At 43.4% G+C, this 23,117-nt stretch overlaps 1 protein-coding gene across 2 annotated transcripts in view; it reads left to right on the top strand.

Annotated features, from left to right (window-relative positions):
- HYDIN (HYDIN axonemal central pair apparatus protein) overlaps positions 1 to 23,117 on the top strand; it is a 130,185-nt gene that overhangs the window by 41,924 nt on the left and 65,144 nt on the right. For both annotated transcript variants that reach the window (XM_081921078.1, XM_081921079.1), the window contains 9 exons: positions 2,658 to 2,896; positions 5,046 to 5,286; positions 6,803 to 6,946; positions 8,991 to 9,134; positions 9,353 to 9,666; positions 19,295 to 19,405; positions 20,207 to 20,315; positions 20,716 to 20,835; positions 21,662 to 21,871. In XM_081921078.1, the coding sequence (XP_081777204.1) occupies positions 2,658 to 2,896; positions 5,046 to 5,286; positions 6,803 to 6,946; positions 8,991 to 9,134; positions 9,353 to 9,666; positions 19,295 to 19,405; positions 20,207 to 20,315; positions 20,716 to 20,835; positions 21,662 to 21,871 (1,632 nt within the window). The remainder of the gene's footprint in view (positions 1 to 2,657; positions 2,897 to 5,045; positions 5,287 to 6,802; positions 6,947 to 8,990; positions 9,135 to 9,352; positions 9,667 to 19,294; positions 19,406 to 20,206; positions 20,316 to 20,715; positions 20,836 to 21,661; positions 21,872 to 23,117) is intronic.

The raw sequence follows: 23,117 nt of genomic DNA, 5'->3' as shown, positions 1-23,117 counted from the left end.
AATAAAAACCAACCTCCTCCCTATTCCTCTGCCCTTCTTCCTAAGATCTGTCACTGAGACTGTTAGCCTTCTGGGCAGGGAGTCATTTGAATCCTGTGGAATTTCACAAGCATAAGAATTGGTGTCAGGGGAGGGTGTTGTTTGGAGTGAGAGAGGCATCTCCAGCTGTGCTCTTAACAGCTGTGTGGCAGCCTCTGTGCCTCCTCTGCCAAGTGCACTGCTGAGCAATTTCAGAAGTGATCATTCCCTCTCTATTAATTACTGTCAACATTTAACCAGAAGAGCAGTTGTGCAGCCAGTGAAGCGGTCACAGAAGACCAGCCCACTTTTGGAATGGTTTTATATTTTCACAAAGATGGTGGACTTGATAGCCAGGTGTTTTATTATCTGATACTGCCAGTGTGAACTGTAAAGGTCTAGAACCGTGTATATGAACTGGCCGGGAAATGTAAACTGTATCTGGCAGAGTTGAGATGGTTCTGCAGTTATCTGAAGAATATGGTCACAGACTTGTTTGACCGAACTACAGAGAGCAGGTTGGGATGCTGCTTCAAAACCCAGTGAACCCATCAACCCAAGAGTAAGAATGGTTTAGTGCATCAGTGGGCAGAGGCAGGCTGCCCTTCCCTGGTGGAAAGCAACTGGAGCAAAGTGGTAACACGAGAATGGGACTTTTCTATAGTAGCTCTCTGTTTGTGGAATGCTCTTCACTTGGAGGCTCACCTGGCACCTTCATTACATACTTTAAGGCACCAGGTGAAAATGTTTCTCTTCGGCTGATTCACATTCAATGTCCTTTTAAATGTGTTTGTGGGAGGGGGGATTATTGGTTTTTGTTTTTTATTATGTATTTTGTGTTCCTGTTTTGTATTTTTATGTTGTGAACTGCCCTGTGATCTTTGGACGAAGGGTGGCATGCAAATTTAATGAATAATAATAATAAAAATAATTAAACATGGCACAGAATTTGGAAAGAGTATGCTTCCAGGCCTTCCAAGGAGGAGGTTTGAGATCCACACACCATTGTTTTGTTCTGCCCATGGCAACTTTCTGCTCATAATGAAAGGGGTCCACCACAGATTTTGTGAATAGGAGGGAATCTGTTGAGCACTGTAGAGATTTGTAGCTTTTAATGTTTAATAGTCTATTGTATTTTAATACAATAAACTATTAAACATTAGACTATTAAACATTAAACAAAAATAAGCTTTTAATGTTTAATAGAATAATGTTATTTTAATATTTTGTTGGAAGCCGCCCAGAGTGGCTGAGGAAACCTAGCCGGATGGGCAGGGTATAAATAATAAATTATTATTATTATTATTATTATTATTATTATTATTATTATTATTATTATAGCTTCTGCATGTGGCTCAGGGCCTGACTGAGTGCCAGGGCCTCACTGCTGCCTCCAGGGTCTCTGTAAGCAGTTCCCCACCTGAGCTGCCTCAAGGTTGGGGGAGTCACTCCATGCTTCAGTCTTCCTGAATGGCATGTGGGGCTTTTGCAGCAATGAGCATGTGGGGCTCTCTGTGGCGCTGCGTCTGCAGATGGAAACTGCAGCTAGTGCAGAATGTTCCTGCCCAGCTGGTGAGAGCAAGATGTAGAGAACGTGTCCACTACTGTGGATTGTGTTTCAGGCCCATGTAGTTCAGCTACATGGTTTCTGAACTAAAAGTTCTAGCATTTGCCTTTCAAGCACTGTAAATGGCTTGGCTCTGCTGTTCTTGCTGAAACACTTTCCTGCATATTTCTTCCCCATCCCTTGAGATCTGCTCACAAGGAGAGAAAAGGCCCATTTTGCATGCCTGGGTGAGGAAACAAGGCCACCTTCATTGTGGTGTCCACCTACAATAATTCCTGGGCTCTGGTGGGCTTCCTCTTGGTGTCAGTTGAAGGTTTCCCTTTATTGGAAAGCCTTTCTTCCATGCTGTTGATGGGCAGATACAAAGATTTTGCATCTAGAATTTTGCTGCTGTTTATGAGATGTAGGATGATTTTTATAGTTGACTTTTATTTTATTGATTGTGATTTATGTTTTGCAGGAAAGTGACCAATAAATAGAAACACTGATTTAAAAAGTCTGAATAATCTGTTTGCTGTGTGATTTTTCTGTTTCCTGTTGTAACATTTTTCTACCTTCCTGCCTGTCCTGCAGAATGGGAGGCTTTGCTCTGATGGTCTGAAGTTCTGAGAATCAAGAGAATTAATTCTACTTGATGCAATAACACTTCAGCTCTTCTAACAGCCTCCTAGTTTTTGAAAAGCACCCCAGGTCTCTAAAATGTGTGCCAAGCTTGTGCTGTTGTGATCCTCATTTAATTATTTTAATAGATAGCTTAATATTTGTTTGGTTTCACAGTCTATGCGTTGTTCTACAGAACACAAATTCTGCTAATTGAGCTCACTAGTTTGCAGCCATGGGCACATGCTTTTGGGTGGCTTCTGAGCTGGGTTTACATATGTGCAATTTCTTGAAAAATGTTTCCTGCTTTAAGTACTACTGTATATCTGATGGCTCTTTCTTTCTTTCTTTCTTTCTTTCTTTCTTTCTTTCTTTCTTTCTTTCTTTCTTTCTTTCTTTCTTTTTAAAAATAAGTTTATGCCTTGCCATGTGAGACATAGAGGCTAAGACTGGCTTTTGGATTGTGTTTCAGGCCCGAAGTAATTCTCTGTGGAGAATTGAGCCTAATAAAGGAATTGTCCCTCCAGAGAATGAGATATCTCTAATGCTAATAGCTAACCTGGATGACACCGTGCTGTTCCAGGACAAAGTTAACCTGAGCATAGACAACAGCAATTCTTACATCATCCCAATCCAGGCCACTGGCATTGGTACCACCATTGTCACAGACAAACCCTTTGCTCCAGCCATTGACCTGGGACCCCACTTCAGGTAGGCTGGCTTTGTGGCTTGTGGGAAATAGTATTCTGTTTTTGGATGAAAGGATATGAGTCATTTAATTCTCATAGGGCAGTACAAGCAAATGGAAACCTTGAGCTCTTGTCATGATGCCTTGGCAACCTACAGGTAAAGGCAATGTATACTTCAGTACCATAGAGCAAATTCCATTTTGTGAAAGCAAAAATAACTCATTCTTGGGCAGTCCTGTGCCCACTTACACTGCATGCATTGTAAATGACTGACTGTGGAAAGTGCATGGGTGGTAACATCTCTAAAATGTATGCACAACTCTTCACATCTGTAGATGTGAAATAATGACTAATCTCACATTTTGTAGCTGCCATTGAGGTAAACATGGCATGATGACCAGGTTGATCTAGAAGCACTTACAATCTTAGGAGTTGGCATGACCTGCTCCCTTGGGCTTTGTACTCAGCCCTATATTATGTCACTGCAGTGCACTGTGTGTTGGGATGCTTTTGGAAACTATTTGGAAACTGCAAGTAGTTCCAAGTATTACTGCTAGGCTTTCAACTTGGACCAGGTGGTGGGAAAATATTCACCAGTACTTAACAACTCTTGGACCCATTTCCATGCACAATTCAAAATACTGATGCTTACCTTTGAAGTCCTTCATGGCTTGCTATGTGGAGCACTGCCTCCAGCAACATGAACCTCACTATACCCTGAGATAAACTTTAGATGTAATTCTGCAGGTACCTTTACCCTGTCAAGTAAGATGGGTGGTGACAAAGGAAAGGCTTTATCACTGGTGGTAAACCACTGTAGGAAGCTCTTCTCAAGGAGGTGTGTCTGGAACATCCTTTTCATCCTTGAGGACATCTCTGTCTTATTATTATGCTGCTTTATCTGCTCTCTCCCTCTTGTTTCTATGAGGGTTGCTTTCTGAATTATTTTGTGAGGCAAATAGGAGTGATTTGGGTGAGGTTTTCACATGAGCAGGATTGAGCTGGGTTAGGGACCTCCTATTATCACAAATTGAGGACAGAGGTGCCTGGCGTTCTCTGGTCCATGGGGTCATGAAGAGTCGGACACGACTAAACGACTAAACAACAACAACAAACAACAACAACAATTATCACAAATTGCTTTATGGACATGGGTGCCCTTAGAGTGATGGCTTCATTTTATAAAAAGCAAAATCAAGCTAATTAGGGAAATGCCCTTCGTTGAAGTGGGAAGCAGTGGTCGAGGGATGGGGGATTTTTTCATTTTGACAGACGGGTCTATCTTCTAATCCCAGCCTCTTATTTTCTGATGCCTGGGATTAAACACTGATCTGTGAGAGGGATGTTGAAGTAAATATTTTAAGGTGTTATTTTTCACATGCATCTATACTGTTGTTTCCACAATCACCCCTTCCCCCATGGTAGTCAATGGAGAGAAAATTCTCTCCTGGAGAGATGTGGTTGTATCCCCCAAAAATCCTGCTGGAAATCACAAACCTATCCTCACCAGTGATCCTTGGGGTAACAGTCCTTCCTTGGGAGGGGACATTTCACATACCCCTGTCTTTTCTGGGACCCTTACCCTTTGCCCCACTATGATTGCTATCATAGCCACTCAAAAAATGGTAAAGTCTTCTCTGACAGGAAAACATGTCACCTATTATTCTGACATTTGGCATGCTTCTTCCCCTTAGCTGCAAATGGTTTCCAGTTCTGGCAGAAAACAATAGTTTTTCTTTTAAAAACAAAAACTTTCTGGATGTATCAGTATACCCCAGTAATAGGTGTAATCTACTCTGGAGGGACCCCTATGCCAACAAATTTAATTTCACTTCAATGAAAAGAAAAATAATTTTGAGCCGTTTTTAGATTCCCCATTATAGAGAAACTTTCTTTTCAACAGATCTTACTAGTTTGGTCCTTGGAAAAACATAGAGCAACTCTCAAACAAACTGGGATGCTTGGGAGCATAAAATCTTGGGAGCAGTGCACACCTCTAGTTTTTAATCTTGTTTTGTGTGGTGTTTGCTTCAACTTGTCAGCTGCCCTGGAAATATTGATATTGAAGGGTTGCATCTAAATCCCTTAAATAAATATTCCACAATATATAGTAAAGACCATTCTTATTTGCTGTCCTGAGGTTTAGCCCCTCTCTGCCCCTCCTTTCCTAGCTTGGATTCCTGCTGCTATCGCTTCAAGATCACTAACCGCGGGCGCCGCACGCATCAGCTCTACTGGATGACAGAAGGCTTCCCCCCATTCCGCCAGCGCAACACCCTCCCTCCCATCAGTGCTAACACAAAGAAGAAGTCCTCTGAACTTCCGCTCTTTAAGCTTCAACCACTGAGGATGGAGCTGACCCCAGGAAAAAGCATGGACATGATGCTGGAAGGCTGTTCTGACGTTCCCAAGGTAGAGAGACTTTCACCTCTTTGTTGGGGGCATTTTGGGCTCTCAGTTACTTATTTCTGGAAATGAACCAACTTCTTTCAATGATTGCTTCCATGTCACAAGTTGCCATAGTAGCGTCAGCTGCATTTCAACTACTTGTTGCCAAGGGTTACTGTAGCTACCATATAGTCAATCTCAAAAAAACATATATGGGTTTTTATAACTGATGTAAGGAGAGTTCTACAAGGCCCGATCAAAGCTCAATATTCAATTATTTTGTCAAGAGTGCTTAATCCAGGAGAGACGAACCTTTTTCAGGCTGAGGGCCACCTTGACCCATGTTCAACCTACATCCTACGTGTGTGTGTGTGTAAAATCACAGCAAGAGACCATTTTCTGTATAAAATACATATTAATGAAATAAAATGTTACATTACAAAAAGGACTAATATAAGTGGCATTAGAGTGAAATGTCTGATATGCCCTCAGGAATTAATATAATCCAGGGCACAAAGAGCAAAATATCAACAGGGTATTGATGCCTTCCCTAATGCCTGCAGGAGAAAAATGAGACAGGATTAAGGCTATACAGTACTGAATTTTAAAATCAACACTGAAAGGCTGCAATCCTAATCCATTTACATGGAAGTAAGCCACACTGAATTCAATGAGACTTACTTTTGAGTAGACATGGCTAGGTTTGCAGTGGATCCAGAATTGGCCTCCACAGTCACTTACGAACTCATTGTTAAAACAGTGTTTATGGAAGACAATCTTACTTGGCTATGAGTGATCGCCAAAGAAGAAGAAGAATGATTGGCCATTAGCTTTGCCTTTATGGTGCCACAAGACTCATTGGGTTTTCTGAAGCAAAGGTTTGACAGTTACACCTCTGGAAATTAATTAATTTTCAAAGGGAACACAGCTGAATTCTAAATATTTGTTGATGGCTGAGATATGCATATCTATTGTGCAATATATGTAAAATGTTACATTGAAACAGTAGTGAGACTTGTGCACAATAAACCAATCACAGTGGAACAGAAAATATCAGATGAAATTGTGGATGAATGTTGGAACAGATTGAGACGTGCTTATACATCCCTACCATTTACACAAATGGCTGATTATGTCCTTGATTCTCACAGCCATTTAATTTATTACTATATAGAAGGTGTTGTTTTTTTAAAAAAATAATAATTCTGTGGGAAATGTTATGTTGCAACTGGATACCAATACAACCCTTTTGTGGAAGGATGGTATGATCATCACCTTTCCATGATTTGCTTTTAAAGGTCAATCCTTAGGCACCAACTGGTGCAGAATTCAGGATATATGGAATTGTCAGGAATCAAACTTCTACAAAAGAGAATTATATATTTGCCAATTCATGCTTCTTTTGCTTGGAACCAAATGGTAGCCAAGGCATAGTTTTCAGGGAGCCCCATGGCCAGGGGTCCACTGAAAGCACCACAGGCATAGTGGCCCAATCACTTTTATTCTGGCAAAAAAACTGTGCTCTTGTTTCCATGTACAGGTTGTAAAGGAAAGGCTGCTCTGTCATGCCATCATAGGGAAGCAATCTGGGAAGGAGCTTATCATGAAGGTTGATGTCATATGTGAATTCATTGCACCCATTCTACACATTTTCCCCAAAGAGATCACATTCCAAGTGGAGAAGGTTAGTGCTTTGGCCATCAGGCTGCTTACTGGCATATTACAAAGGGCTAGTGGAATGAATGGAGGATGGAGTGGGTTGTGGAAAGGGGGGTGGAGCTGTGATCAGAAACTGCAAACACACACTCAATCACATTTCAGTTCAAAAGAGGCTCAGATGTTCTGGGCATCATCAGGAGCTAAAGTGACAGCCACCTCAGTTTTGACAGAAGGTTTGTGCAGGCAGAGATGGGCAACCTTGTAACACATCAAAACCATGATTGCCAAAGAGATCAGCCCAACTCCTAGGCTCAAAGAGGCCCTTCCTTCACTCCTGCGAAAACATGCTTGCCAATAGGTCATTTTGCAACTCGTTTAGCTTCCTCCAACTCAGGGCTGAAATGTGGCTTCATAATAGAAATTATTCCTAAGAAGGAACAGAAAGGCCACGATCAGCCAACAATCAAGATGTCTGAGTAACCTGGAGCTCCTGCCCTTGGGTATATAATTTCTCTTCAAAGCAGCTGATCAATTCAGAAAATTGGAAAGCTTTTTACCCCCCCCCCCTCAGAAGGGGGAATGTCAATAAATATGCTGAAATCGAAACAAGACAGTTTAACAAACTTTCTCAAGCCACAAGAACCTTGCAGAGAAGCCAGGGCAATGAGCCAACAGAGAGACAGCATGGCGCTTGGCCCAATTAAGATTGCCAAAGCCATGGTAGAAAAAGATACAAATGCAGTGCTGAGAGGAATTTGCAGCTCAAGGTATCCTCATTAAATTAAAGAAATTATTACAGAAACGTGGAAGGAACTGATGGTTCATCTCAGAAATAAGGCAAATGCAATGTCAAAGGAATTAGAAGGAATTGTGGAAACTGCATCAGCAGCAATAGATTTAAGCTTACCACATTAAAAAACCCTTTAAAAATTCTTCAGGTGAATATGAATATAAAATCAAAGCTGTAAGATTTTCAAAACAAACTTAAAGGGTCAATTTTCATCTGAGGAGTTTTGTGGAAGGGGCAGAATATGACAATATTATGGACTTGATAGTCCAGTGATTTAAATTGCTAATACCTGTCTTGTGTGATTCAGATCCTCCAAGAGACATTATTATATGAAAAAAATAGGAGTTTTTGACGGTGCTTTAGAAATGTGGAAGACATAACTTTTGAAAATTAACACATGGTTCTCTTGACTGCTTTGATCAATGGAACTGGCACAGGTGCCCATTCTGCATTTGTAAGAACTCAATCTTTTAGTGTGATGGTACCTTCTCAGTAGTGGCACCTAGCCTGTGGAATGCCTTCCCATCAGATGTCAAAGACATGAGTAACTATATAACCTTCAGAAGACATCTGAAGGCAGCCCTGTATAGGGAAGCTTTTTAATGTGTAATTAAAAAAAATATAATATATATATATGTTGGAAGCTGCCCAGAGTGGCTGGGACAACCCAGTTAGCTGGGCAGGGTATAAATAATAAAATAATAAAAATAATTATTATTACTTAAACTTTGAAAATTCTTGCCTATCGATATCAGGCAGGCATCTTCATTGTACTCTTTCCAGCACCTGCTAAAAACATTTTTGTTTAGACAATCCTACCCAGATGTTTAGAAAACTGATGTGAGTTTTAATGTTTGTAATCTATTGTTATTTTAACTTTTCTTATTGATAATTTTATTGATATATCTATTTGTAAATCGCCTGGAGGGTTTTGGTTTTTTGCAATCAAGCAGCGTGTAAATTTCATGGAATGAATGAATGAATGAATGAATTAATAAATAAATGAATAAATGGGAATGGAATCACATCAGTTTCTACCCCCCCCCCAATGAATGGGAACAATTGGTGTCCTCTAGTACCAAGTACCAAGTAGCTGGCTATTAAAAGCGTAATGCTATTCCTGTGAGGGGGTCATTTCTCATCATGGAATATGGAAGGGCTTGATAGGATGGGATGGAAAGTGATCCTCTGGTTGATCACTTGGTGCTGTGATGTACAGCAGGATATATTTTTTTCTGTTCTTTAATACATCTCAAATGTTTTTGTTTTCCCCTGCCAGGACCCCAATGATAGCCTGAATCCCCAGTACGAACCTCTGACTTTGAAAAATGTTTCGTCTTTGCCAATCAATGTCCTCCTCTCTTTGCAAGAACCTTTTTCCCTCTGTGATACTGATCATGAAATGCTGCCAGTACCTTGTCAGGTATGAGGAGTCTCTTTTCACCTCAGGCCTCTAAGTAAGAGGCCCTTTGCAGGGTACAGTTCAGGCTGCTGGTTGTGACCTGTCCAGTCCTAGACAGCACTGCAAACAGTCTCCAGTGACTGAAAATGCAGAAGTCATTTTCAAAGAACTACAGTGGTAGGCAGATACCAATCATTTATTTATTTATTTAAAATAAACTTATTTCTTTCCTGATTTAGGCCTTAACTATGGACGTTGGGGAGATGCATGACCTCTGTATCAGGTTTGACCCTCTCTACAGAGATGACTTATACAACCGAGTGGCAGAAGAAGTCTTGACTTTCCGTTACCTGGAGCATCCCCATGTAGACCACATCAACCTACGGGGAGAAGTGCGTTTCCCTAACCTACACTTTGAGACGATGGATTTGAATTTTGGCTGCATCTTGAATGACACAGAAGTTGTCCGTGAGATCAATATGACCAACTGCAGCCCCCTTCTTGTAAAATACCGCTGGTCCTTCATGACACAGGATCATGAGACCCTGATCAGGTAAGAGCAATCATAAGTCCTCTCTTTGGGATTTTGTCTGATGTTCCCAAGACATTGTCTACGGGTACATGACACAGTCACCCTACTAAGTGGTTAAGCAGGTCTGGTTCTCAATGGGAGATACTTGGGAACTTAATGGATACCACCCTGAGACCCATGATTGTCAGGAATGATTGGTGGGTGCTAGAAGAGATAAGAGTCCGGCCCTCCAGCCAGTTTTATAGGTTTTATTTGGTTCATTCTTCTATTTACACTCAGAGCTCTCAGAGCACATCCGGCTCATTGGAATCAGATGCAGCAACTGGTTGCTGCTTTCGTTTTCCCCAGCATAACCACTTCCAGAGCCTCCCCTTTTCCTTCCTCTGTTACGTGAAGAGCTAAGCCCCAGAAATTGCTCCCCCCTCTGCTTCATTGCTTCCTGACAACCCTTCGTCGTCGTCCTCCCCTGATGAGGTACCACTACTAATGATCAGAGGCTTATCTCTGTATTTTCCCAGCATTTCCCCCTTCTCAGCCCCCAGTTCCCTGACAATGATGAAGTAAAGGCTGGATCAAAATGTATTAATTATATGCTATTTACGTTGTTTATAATCTCTTGAAGCCAACATATGGTTCCCAATGTCAGCCTGTGGATGACTCTGATTTGGATGGTGTGCCAGCCACCCAACTTTCCCCCCTGATATTTATATTTTATTAAGGTGATTTCAGTTAAAAGAAATAAAGTGATACAGAAAAAAAGCAGGAAAAGTGAGAGGGAGAAAAACAACAGCAAAGATACATATAAAAGCGAAAATATGAAGGAAAAAACCCCGCAAAAAAATATACAATATTCCCATACATTCTTGTATAAATTGGTATAGTGTTATTGTCCTAGTGCTTATGTAAATGTTAATAGCCTACTGCATTTTGTATAAACTCATTCCAAATGTTAATCATATCATATCCATAGAGTCTGTGTCTGCCTGTAAGCAGTCCGTTCATAAATTGCCAGTGATGTCATATTGTCAGTCCATTGATTAAATGGTATCATTTCCTTATTTTTCCAATTCCTCAATATCAATCTCTTGGCCACCATTAGGGCATGGAAAATCTATTTCTGTTATCCTGTTGATAATTTCCATGCTGCAGGTATATAGTTCAATAAAATGTTCTCACACAGGGAGTGTGCTACTCCGCCATCTTCAAAGCCGGAAATCACCCAACTTGAGAGGAAGCCCTCGACTCCCCCTTCCACATTGCCTTATCCTGATGATGTGGCTTTTCCTTCAGTCTTGGCCTGCTAGAGTTTCCAATTTGGTTCTCATGGCCGTTTTTTCCAAAATCACATACACCTATGAATTGGGTGATGTCACCCAATGAGTGGCTGATGTAAGCTGATCAGTGGGCAGTTCAATTCTGCTTGGTTCAGTTGCATGAGTGAGTTCCCCATGGGAAACGCATTTGTGCAGTAGATCCCTACAAAAGGCAGGCTTCAATTCACCTCCCACTAACTGATTCACCTCCCACTGTTTTTGTTATCTCTCCTTACCCCTGTGGATAATCCACTTGTCAATCATCAAGCATCATTATTACAGCAGATGAATGACAGCTGGGTGTCAAAGTTGGTCTGCAGTGATTGGGGGAGAAAAGGATCTGGCCAGTGGTACTACCCTTTTCTTGCCTATTTGATAAGCAGCTTATACTGCGCTGCCAGTGCCTCCCCTCTGCCTTAAATGCCCCAGAATGACTGAACTTTGGTTTTATTCTTCTTCTGAAAGTAGGAGAGAGGGGGGGGGGAGAGTGCAAATGGTAGAAATGATTGCAAACAGGAACAGTTTTTCTCAAGCTGCCTGCAAACCTTCTTCCTTGCAAATATATGAACCAGCAGTGCTGCTGCTTTCTCAAACTTGGCCTTCGTGGAGTTATTTTAATTACAGCAGCAAACGGATTTTCCACAGTGCCCCAGGAAGTCCAGTAAACATAACAACTGCATTGATGGTCTGCCATTCTGAATAACATCAATAAACAATTTCCCGAGGAAAACATAAGCCAACCCAGTGGAAAGGCCTTTTTGGCTGGCGGAGGGTTGGTGGGGGGAGCCACTGAGAGGCACTCCTCCTTGTGAGCTCATTAAGGAGTCTGATCCTGGTCTGTGCCAAGTGTTTTCTGTCAGACACTGAGTGCTGTCATCCCTTCAATGCAGTTTGTAGCTGTATGGCAAACAGTGGAGTCTGAAGGATGAGAAAGAAAGAAAGAAAGAAAGAAAGAAAGAAAGAAAGAAAGAAAGAAAGAAAGAAAGAAAGAAAGAAAGATGATAGATTTAAAGTACTGTAAATGCAACCCCAACCCAAAGCATTTCTGGGTCTGAGGCTGGTGGTTTTGTCACTAGAGAGTCCCAGGCCACATTTTTACCGTGGCTGCTCATAGAGACTTTCCTTCCTCATCTTCAGTGTTTCAGCAAGCAAACAAATGCAGGTGTGGGACCCTAGTAGCAGGAGGAGGATGGTTGGAGGGCAGTGGGGCTTAGAAGCTGCATTTAACTCCAAGGCTTGGCCAAAGACTCTGTGGGATAAAGGAGCAAGCCAAGTACCCCAGGCGGAAAAGATGTGGGGAGGCAGTTTGGCAAGGCAGACAGGCAAGGTGAGGGCATGCTGTTGGAGCCATGCTCTAGTTTCCATTTCAGCAAACTTCTATTTTACTTAAGATTGACAGCATCCCTTAAGTCAGCTATGGGAAGGGAAGAGGATGAACCATGATGTTGTTCTGTGGTGGCTCCAGGTGGTCCTTGCAACATAAAGTGATCTACAGGATCCCAAGGACTTTTCCACATAAGACATCTTGCTAGTTTCCTACATAGTAAATGCAATTTTTTAACAAATTTGTTTCAGGGGAACCGGAGGACTTTCCTTCAGGGAAAGCAGGAATATTTTGTTTTCCCAGCACACACTGGGCTTGTCCGCTCTCCTGGCTCCTCAAACCTGTGTATGATTCTCACTTGCTAGCTTCCTAGCTCCACTAGGAGTCTTTGCCAGTGTTGTATCTTTATTGAGTATGGGGAACCTTTGGCCCTTCAGCTATTGCTGAACTGCAAGTCCTATCAGCCCCAGCAAGCATGGCTAATGTCCAGTGATAATGGGAGCTATAGTTCAGCAACATGTGCAGGGTCAAAGGTTCCCTACACCTGACCTGTACTCTGGGATTCCACATAAGTATATATAAAGAACTAGGCACAGCATTCCCAATATTATTAGCTTGATTTGGTAGTGCTTTGGCTGCAATGTAAAATCAGAACGGTTGTGAAGTGAAAGCCTTAGAAGGCAGGTAGGTGTCTTGGTTGTGCATCTCCTTCTTTTACTTTCTTATAGGGCAACCTCTGGCTTTGCTCTTACTGGATTGTAGAAAGGCTGGACCATTTCTAGCAGTCCACAGCCCCCTCCCTTGCTCCCATTTGCAATCTGCTCTTGTCAGCCATGATAGATATGAGGCTGTGGCCCACCTCCTTCCTAGGTGTGGTGAAATCCCGAGTCTCAAAATATGATCAGTGCCCCCAGCATTAGGTAGAACTGCTTCTTATCTAGGTATTATCATAGGGCTAATATTTAGTAGTATCTGCACCCTTGGGATAGGTCAGAGAGGCCATGGAGGTTCCCTTCGGCTTGAAGGTCACAGGAGAGGCGCATGGAGCTGGGTGTTGTAAGCCCCACAGCTCTATCGATATTGGACTTGGGTTGGCAAGCTCTGACATATGTGCCGGAGGAAGAAGTAGGGAGTGCTGAATGAGTAGTACCTGAGTAAGATGGGGGATCTCCCTTTTCTACCCCAGGTTCTATTGCTTGGGGGGAAAGAGCAGGGATATCAGGTATTGCAAAAAATTTGGGAGGGCTCGGAGCAGCCAAGGTGGGAGGAACTACTGGAAGTGGAAATGACTTAACAGGAGGGTGCAGTCTTGTTGCTTCAAACCAATCTCTGCCTTCGTAGATGGGTTCAGGCCCACCCACCCTTTAGAAGCACATTTTTGCAATTCTGACATTCCCTGAAGACAGCAGATTCTTGTGAGTGAGTGCACCACACCTGGCTGTGACTGGTCATGGAAACCTGTTGGGACATCTTTGTTGCTTCTGTCTGGTTCTGAACTTCTTACCCTGCTCTTGAACTATGGCTCCTGAGCCTTTTGTCTGCTGCTGGGCTGTACCAATACTTGAATAATGGTGAGAGATCTTACTTACAAGTAAGAGTATCTATTTCTGTGTTTGGGGATAGGAGCCAGGACACATGGTGCATACACCCCACATATCACCCCACATCTCCACCTCCTGTGAAGTTGCTTAAATATTTTATATCACTGCAACCCACCATCATGGAACCAGGCTTTTGGTCTCCTTTCTGGCTTCCCCAGCCAATCCTCCATTATTTACTATTACACACACACACCTTCAGACTCTCTAACCATGCTATGGCATGTTGGCATTTCAGAAGACTGTGTGAAGGTGAAATTGCCACATGCGGGCATCACCAGCATCTCACAGGATTAGACCCTTCATTCTGCAAGGCTCCTCATTAACCTTCCGGATGTGATGCTGGTTGACCCCTTTCTTTTCTTCTCTCTCTTTGTGTATTAATTAGGCTTCCCGGCTGTTTCACGGGGTCCTTGTGTCGGCACCACCTGACTATCTGGAGGACAGCTGGGCCTGAAGGGAGCCTCCAAGCTGTTAGCACCTTCACTTGGCCATGAAGTGGCCAGGAAGAAAGCACAGCTTGTCAGATATTATTTCTCTTTTGCTACCATGTGTATAATTACATCCAGCTAATGCAGCCTGACAGTTTGGTAGCTAAAAAACAGGTCACTGCTATTCTATCCACTCTGTGCCTTTCATCACAGTAACTAATTGTCATTCAGATTAACATCTGTTTTTCAGCTAGGGGTGAAGAATGTGACTTATTTAGTTTTATTTCTGGACCTTATAATTAGGGCAGTGACTTTTATGGTTTTCATCTAATTATTCAGTCTTAACCTTTCATTTCCCCCTACCCGCCTTAGGAGAGTTCACATGAAAGCACTCCGTTCTTCTGCATTACAGTACTCTGGAATTATTCCCCACACTCTCCACATGCTAACATGCAGAGTGGGAGATTCATGCTGCAAAAAGGGGCAAATGCCATTCTGCATGGCATGCAGCATTAACAAAACACCACATGTGTAGCAAATGATCACTTGTCATATGTGGTGGGAACATCAGTATGCCTATGATTTTGGGAGACAAACTATGCAATAGGTTACATTGATGATTAGAGCACATTTGAAACTTTCTACAGTGTTGGTAATATTTAATTGGATTTAGGTGATGTGTCTGTGGAACAGATGTATTGAGCAAAAGTCTTGGTAATTGCAACCAGAGTAGTACAAATCTACAAATCTATATGGGAATGGCTTCTGAAGTGCTTTGAATTAGCAGAAATAGCGGACCAGTTTGGTCTATAAAACAAAGTTAGTTCAGAGGTGGCCATACTTTGTAAATTATTGATATATGAATCTGGGAAATATTACAATTTGTGTAAATCTCCAAAATGATGTCTGTCTGTCTGTATATACACATACACCATATGTGAAGCATGCTCAGTAAGCCCAGCACTTCTGGGTTCTGATGGATTACTGTTCCCCATTTTATAAGGATCCAAATAAAATTAGATAAATAAGCATTTTCAGGGACTCAGAAATACTAACATACCCCATTTTTATTGTCCTTTGTTCCCCCACCTCCTCTTGCTCCTCCTTTGGGATCCTAGTCAATCAAGGTTTACATAGCAAAGGCCAGGGGATGATATCCCCACATAGGTAACAGACAAATATAAATACTGAAGAGCCTAGAAGGTCTGTCCTATGGAGAAACAAGCTGATCCTCTTTCCCACAAAACATCTTAAAGGGATGTTGCAGTTAGACCTGGGATGGCCTTCACCAAATGGCAGGGGACATGCTGTGCACATGGAAGCTTCCAGGTTAATTGCTGCCTGGCATCTCCATTTTTAAAAAGAAGTTGAAGTCTTATTAATGCTTTCACATTACAATAAGGATATCTGCATAACCGGGGTGGGGTGGGGGGAGCCTTGCTTCTGACTTGGAAAGCTACTTTTAGTCGTATTAGACATCATCATCTTTCTCGGACTGATTGCCTGACTCAGTTCAAAGCAGTCATGTACTTAATAGGAGTTCAAGAGCAGAACCAATAACTTCTCAAAGAGAGATTCCAAACAAGATTAGTTATTAAGGCTGCTTACATGGGGCACGGTTTGGACTGCAGACCTCAATATACATGCGTTCTGTCCCCTACGCCTCCGCTCCACATGCCTGTAGGATTCTGAAAATTCTTCTTTCCTCCCACAGCCCAGTTAATACGTTTTTCTGTTCCAGGTGGCTGCATTGTACTCTCTTGCGATGTGGTAAGAGAATGCAGGGATTTCATGGGATTGCAGGCAGACCACATCTTCTGTGGCATAGCAAAGGGACCCAGGGCAAACCTTGTGATTGTGTGTGTCCATGTGTGTGTGTGTGTTGGGGTGAGGGGATTATACATGTTTTATTAATGTTGGCTAGTTACCTTGGAATATCTGGAATCTTTGCATTTTTAAATAAATAGCTCCCCATTCCCAAATCCCCATGCACCCTCCAGCTCTCTAGGACTCTTAAATTGCTGACAGTGAAAGAAATATTATCCGAGGCTGTGAAGGAGTCTGAAACCAAGCCTCTGCTCTAACACCCCCACTGGCCTCAGAGTTCTTTAGCACCAATTTGTTCCCATCCCAGACCCTGATGTCAATCAGTGTTACTGTCTGTGTTAGCCATTGGGTTGTGTGCTCCTTGAGGCAAGGATGTTCATTGTCCAAAAGTCTCATGGAGACCTTGACCCTTCCAAATGTAATGGAAGTAACAAGAAGGAAGAGCAGCCAAGTAGATACCACAACACTTTTCTCTTTGTTTCTCCCATCACTGGAGAACAGTTTGATGAGCTGAAGGCTGATAGCTTCTTTGATAGGGGATAGAGCTTTGTATAGCCAGCTCCCCTGGGGCTTGCTTCTGACATCCCAGGCCAAATAGCATGAATGTCAATTGCAGAAAACAAGGTGGATTTATAGGCATTTTTGGGAAGGAGAATCACAGGTCTTGAGAGGATACTGTTGGGTGGTGAAGGGTTTCTGCCTCATAAGAAACAGGCTCCAGGGCCACACTGCTAAATTGCTCCATGTATAATTTCCATCATCTCTAACCATTTGCCATGCTGTCTGGCAGGGGCTGGTAGGGTTTGGAGTCCAACAACACTTGGAGGGCTGCACGTTTCCCACCATTGTCTTACTCCATGGGTTAGGAACTGGATCCCAGCAACAGGCGCATGGAGCCAAAAATGGTTCTACCCCTGCTGTTGAGCTTCTGACAATTATACTCTTTCCTCAGCTTGATGTCTCATCCAGTCTGCAGGCATAAAAGGCACAGATCCCTGGCAGAACATGTGCTTTGCATGCAGAAGATCTCTGGATCCACTCCTGGCATCTCCAGTTAATAGAATCCCATAACAAGTAATGAGAAACACCCTTCCCTGCTCAAGATTGTGCAGAGCTGGCTAGGTGGATGGAGATATTGACTTGACTTAAGGCAGAATTTTCTGATATTCCTGACCTTATGCACAAAACAAAACTGATTCCATGCTGTTTACATAATTGGCCTGGGAACTAGCAGGATAGGAGGGCATATTCTGATGTTATTGGCTGTTGATGAGCCTTTGATTTCAGATGTTTGAGGCATGTGTGCCCTGGCTGGCTAAGCCAGCCCCATCAATATAGAAATCATTGCCAACTCTGTGTCTGTTCTTGTTTCCATCTGATGGGATTTCTGTGATTATACTCAGCATTTCTTTATTTCTGTTTGACATCCTGTGAAACAGTTACAGTGAAGTTATCTGTATTTTTCTGGACCCTTCCCAGCTCCCTCGCATCTCCATCCTTCTGTTCTGTGCATTGCAGCTCTATAGTGGAGATAGGATGAGCAGTTTTGTAGATGCATTTGGGGCCTCCTCATGCCTGCAGTGAGGCTTTGATGTTTGGCTCAGTCATGTTGCATGAGGTCACATTGCATTAAATTGAGGATACAGGGAGAGCAAGCCAAAGAATTGGAAGGCTAGTTTAAGGCTAAGCTGAAGAGCCCTGAGCAGGATCTCTTGACCAATATGCCAGAAGCCTCTTCTTCCTTGCAGCCCCTTTAAGAGTTGCTAGGGGGGTAAAGAAAGCAGGGGTGTTCAAGTGACATCAGATGAGACTGAACTGCAGGATAGGGTGGCGAGGAAGAGGCAGGATGTCTGCTGTCCTAGGAAAATGTTCCAGGTACTGTAGAACCTGACTCTCACCGGGTGCTTCCCTGCTTCTTGATAACATAAGAGCTCAGCTCAATTAGACCAAAGATCTGTCTAGTCCAGCCAACCAAATATTTGTGGGGATCCCACAAGTAGGACATGAGGAGCTCAGTTCTCTCTTGCTCATGTTATTTAGAGACATATAAATCATATCGGACTCTGGTTTAATATTTTACCATTAATAATAACAGCTCATACTGTGTTTTATTGATGGATGTTGCCTATTATATAATGCATTAAAAATGTTGCAATGTTACTACAGTACTGTCAGAATGGATTGTTATCTGAAATTGGTTGCTATTATACTGTTAATTGGAATGATGTGTTGATGTGGATTTTTGAGGTTGTGTTGTTAGCTGCTTTGCCATGAGCCCTGTGGGAGGGGGCTGGCTGGGCCAGGACAGAGAAGAGAAGTGGCTGACATGACTCCAGGGTGGGATCCAGTGGGCTGGAAAGGTCTCTACCCGGAATGGGAGAGCCAGAGGAAGAGGCTCCTGGCCAGAAGCTGGTTCTGGCTTGTTTACCTTGCCTATCACTCTGGCTGCTGTGCCTCTGGAGTTGCCAGAAATCATGTCCAGCTGTCACATCCACCTCTGAGGAGGCAATAATATCTTGCCTAGGTCATGGAGATGCCAACTCAGGCATAAGCAGACAGGCTGGTCCAACTTTCTTGGGGAAGTGCTAGGTTGCTTGCCCAGACTAAGGACCAAATCCACTTGCCATGATATGTTGTCTCCACCCCTTTTTCTTACAACATGGTTGCGGGGTAAGGGGGTGATGTTGTTGAGTCAACATCTTTGCTTGTTTAGTCATGTGTAGCAACTACTGTGCCTTTGAACAGTGTTTTGCCTATGTATTGCACCAATCTGAGCATTAAAGATTTGGGTACAAACTGCAACCTGAGTTTGAGTTCTGCATCAGGTAGGGGTCAGGACAGCGTTGCTGCTGCACAGAATGAAGAAGCCCCTTCCTAGAGAGAGTCTATCAACTGGCACAGGGTTGGTGCTCAGAAACTATTTTGAATCACTGTGAGTTGGTAGTGAATCATATTAGTAATCTGATGATTTTTTTGTTTTCTACCTTACTTTATCTGCTGTTGGCTTTTTAATATATATTATAGTGATCATAATGTTAAGTTTTTCATGCTGTTGTTGTGAACTGCTTTGAGCTCAGTGTGGTTGTTGGGAAAGTGGAATACAACTAGTAAATACAAGCAAATCAAATCAAATCAAAATGGCATTGTGTTTTTCAGATTCAGCCCCAGAGATGTTACAGCCCTTCCTAAAAAGGAAGCAGCCACTGAGCAGGAGGTCCCACAGCCACAAGAAACTACGAATCACAATGGCACCAAAGATTTGGAGAGGTTTGTACACTAGGCCTCAGAAATGCATAGTCTGTGTCATGGCCCTGCACAACTAGGTGGTCCATGCCCATCACTCTGCCTGCTATGCCACACTTTGAGAATGAGAGCAGACAACAGATTAGGGGGCTCTTGCTCTTCCATCCCAGGGATTTAGCTTGAGCAGTTAATTCCTTAATGTATCGGCTGCGGCTGTAAGTGAAATACAGCAAAGCTCCTCTTGCCACTCCACTCCAGATTCATTCTCTGGTCTTTTCTGACCGAAGTGCAGCAGCTTCATCTGCAACCATATCTCCCTGGAGTGCAACTGTGGCTTCTTACACTGCTTACATACATTCAAAGTATCCCCCCCCCCCCCGAATCCTGGGGACAGAAGGTTACCTCTCACAGACCTACTATTCCCAGCACCCAATACAAACTGTGGTTCCCAGGATTCTTGATTTGAATGTATGGTATGTGCACACAACCTTTATGTTCAAGGTGAGGAAACAGATCATGCAGGAGCACACCCCTACCCCCCGGCAATGTTACAAACAGATATTCAGTGAGAGCCACAGAATCAGCAATGAGACTTTTCTTGTGGGGAGAGGGTGTGTGTGTTAAAAATCAACACAAAACCCCTCAGTCCACAAGACTTTAAAGGTAAGAATGTTCCCCACAATTATTCACATTTGCCTGCCCCCAAATATTACCCTCTCGCTCATATTTATACAAACCCACGTTTGTGTCCCTATTAATGTTACCCATATCCAGATTTCCTGAGAACCATTAAGTAAAATTTCTGTCCCGATATTATGACTCCAGAGAAGCAGCTACAGAAGAAAACATCAACTATGTCAGTGGAGAAGAGACTGTCCCTAAGGAACTTCCAGACACTGCAGAAAGTAGCCCAGAAGCCAAGGCAGCCTCCAGGGTAATTGTTCATCTCACCTTACCTTTGGCTTGGAGACATGGCTTGGTTAGGACACATGTAGCACCTGTGGGTGATTTTGCACAAGTACCACTGATATGAACGGGCTCAGTGGGTTGCTCTCTATGACTGTCTTGAGGCTGCTAGAGCAGTCAGTGAGTATCTGCAAAAAGTTTCATGTGGCAGGAGGACATGGGGCTGTTCTTACTAGGAGAACATCTGGATGTTAGAAGGTTTTCCCTTAGTTTTATCCTTGACATTTTCTCCCAGCTGTGCAAAACATTCCAGTGCCTTGGCCTGACTGATATTTTTATTGACAAGGTCTGGGTTTCTATACTGAAAACCTTCAAGTCAACCTACCTCCACTGCCTCTTGCACCCATTCCCGATGCTCTTTTTTCTAGTCCCCATTGCCAGCTGCTGATCATGGGGAAGAGGAAATTCCTAAGAAGAGCGAGGTGGAGACCAAGGAAGTCCTGTGGTGTGCAGAAGCAGATGATCATCATCTGACAGGCGTGGAAGAAGTGAGCAGGAATTTGTTTTTATCATTATTATTATATTTATTCATGAAATACATGTGTATATCACTTACTCAGAAATAATTTTCTCTAAGCTGTGAAAATAAAATAATATAAGACAATATGTTAAGAAACCACAACACTGAAAACAGTCCAGCAATCAATCTGATAAGCCAAAGGTGGTCACACTTCAGGGCAAACAAGAGCATTCAAGTGCCTGTAAAATAAAATAGCCACTTGCTTAATATACAAGGGGAGGGGATGCCATAGTATCATCATAACTAAATGCTCTACTCCTGCTTATGGTCCAGTTCTCCAAACCTTTACCCAGTCTCCATCTGCTGATCATTCAAGGCTGGGCCAAGCTGGACTAAAGAGCTGGAGCCGTGTGTGGCTATGCCACTTCATGCTGGCTGAAGCCCACCAAAGTCCCTCTCTCCAGTGTGTGCCTCGATGTTTGTGTTTGATGATGACCTCTGCTCCCAAAGAAGCTAGGTCTTCGTCCTAAGCCTAAGGTAGGAGACAAGCCTGATCAGCAGCAGCAGCCAGACCCTTCCTATGCAGGGAGGCACAACAGTTTCAGACCTTGGTTATCACACTTGGATTGGCTAAGACACTGGGAAGAGGATCAAGACTGTAATCATCTTATGGAAATGTGCTGTACATGGGGTTTTGCACAGGAAGAGCCTGAGTAAAGGTCAGAGATCCATCTTTTCGGTGCCAATTCTGCAGCCACCATGCTTTCCCCACAGCTGCATTGGCTGCCCTCATCCTGAACTGGATCTTGGCATTTGTTGGCATGCAGCCTCTGCCCCTCTCTCTTCCCGATCAGGTATTTGACATCATGCCGCTGTATGGGATGCTGGAGCCGAGTGAGATCCAGCGGATGACCTTCACATTCTATGGCCATGCTGACATCGTTGCTCGCGTCAAAGCCATCTGTGAGGTGGAAGGGGGCCCCACCTACGAGATCCTACTGAGGGGTGAGGCCTCCCTTGTGAGTTATGCATTTGACAGGAAGGAGATTGACTATGGACTCCAGGTAAGTGAAAGCTGCACACACTTGACTCTGCAGGCCTCCGGCAGGTCACTTCAGTTATTTTCCCAATAAACATGCCTTGCTGAAATCTCCCCCTGTGCTTTCCTCCAACCCACCATCCTATGATGAAAATGTTTTGCAGAAGTTTATGGTGGGTTGAGTCTTATGGGGACTTTTTCAAGCCTGAACTTGTAGAATGGGTTTCCTAATTGCCTCTGAAGTATTTATTATACGCAAGAGAACACAAAAATGCTTCTGATCACAGTAGACCACTGGAAGCTTCCTCTTCCTCTTCCTCACCTCCCACCCATTTCTTGTTTACATCTAGTTCACACCCACTTCCCAAAAGGGAGCCCAACTTCTTTGCCTTTATATATGCTTCACCTCCACATGACATCCCACCCCACAATACCCCTCAGCTGGAAGAGTGTCTATCAAGTCCACTGGATTTCATATACCTCAGAAAATGGGCTCTCAGGCTCCAGGTGTTGCTTCTGCTTATACCCTTCAAACTTCCACTCTACATGCTTCTTTCTTGAATTGCACATTCTATGTAAGAACCATGCTGTCTGTCCCCCTCCCCACAAGGACCCTGCAGAAAAGGACTGTTTTTCCCTCTGCATTGGGCCCTATTGAAAGAGTTCAACAACACCTACTAAGCCTGCATTAACCTTGCCTAAAGTGATATTCAGGGAGAGAATTTGGGTTCTCCTTGGCTCTCCACTTCCTCCTCCTCACCACAGCAAAACCTGCAGTGCACCTCCACTGCCTTTATACCCCTGAGAGGCTTGCTGAGCCCAAGAACCGGGGTGGCAGTAGGGAAGATTCTTTCCCTAGATATCTGCTCTCTGATTAACCAACCATTCTCAGGTGGCCTCTGTCAGGTCCTTATGCCTCTAATACATGCACCCCTCCAAGAAGAAGTCATCCCAGCAGCTGACCTTCTCTCAGGGTTGGGCAAAGCCAATTTTACAGCAGGGTTTGATCCACAAGGCCACTCCCTCCACCTGCCCTACACCTTGTGCAGCTGACCCCTGTGGAAAGCAGGATTGAACTCTCCACACATCAGCTGATGTGCAGGGAGTTCAATCCTGCTCGGTCATTATCCCCACCCCACAGCCAACTTTGGCAGGTGACTGAAACAGCTCATCTGTTCATCACCTGGCATCAAATGACCGAGAGGCAGGTGATTCTTCTCCCCTGCCAAAGTTGGCCCCCGTGGTAGGATTAAAAGATCTGGCTTGCCAAC

The sequence above is a fragment of the Podarcis melisellensis genome (genome assembly GCF_964234715.1).
Source record: "Podarcis melisellensis genome assembly, chromosome: 8".
NCBI classification, from domain to species: domain Eukaryota; kingdom Metazoa; phylum Chordata; class Lepidosauria; order Squamata; family Lacertidae; genus Podarcis; species Podarcis melisellensis.
The sequence above is the reverse complement of the archived record's forward strand: the minus strand, read 5'-3'. Positions and strand labels throughout refer to the sequence as shown.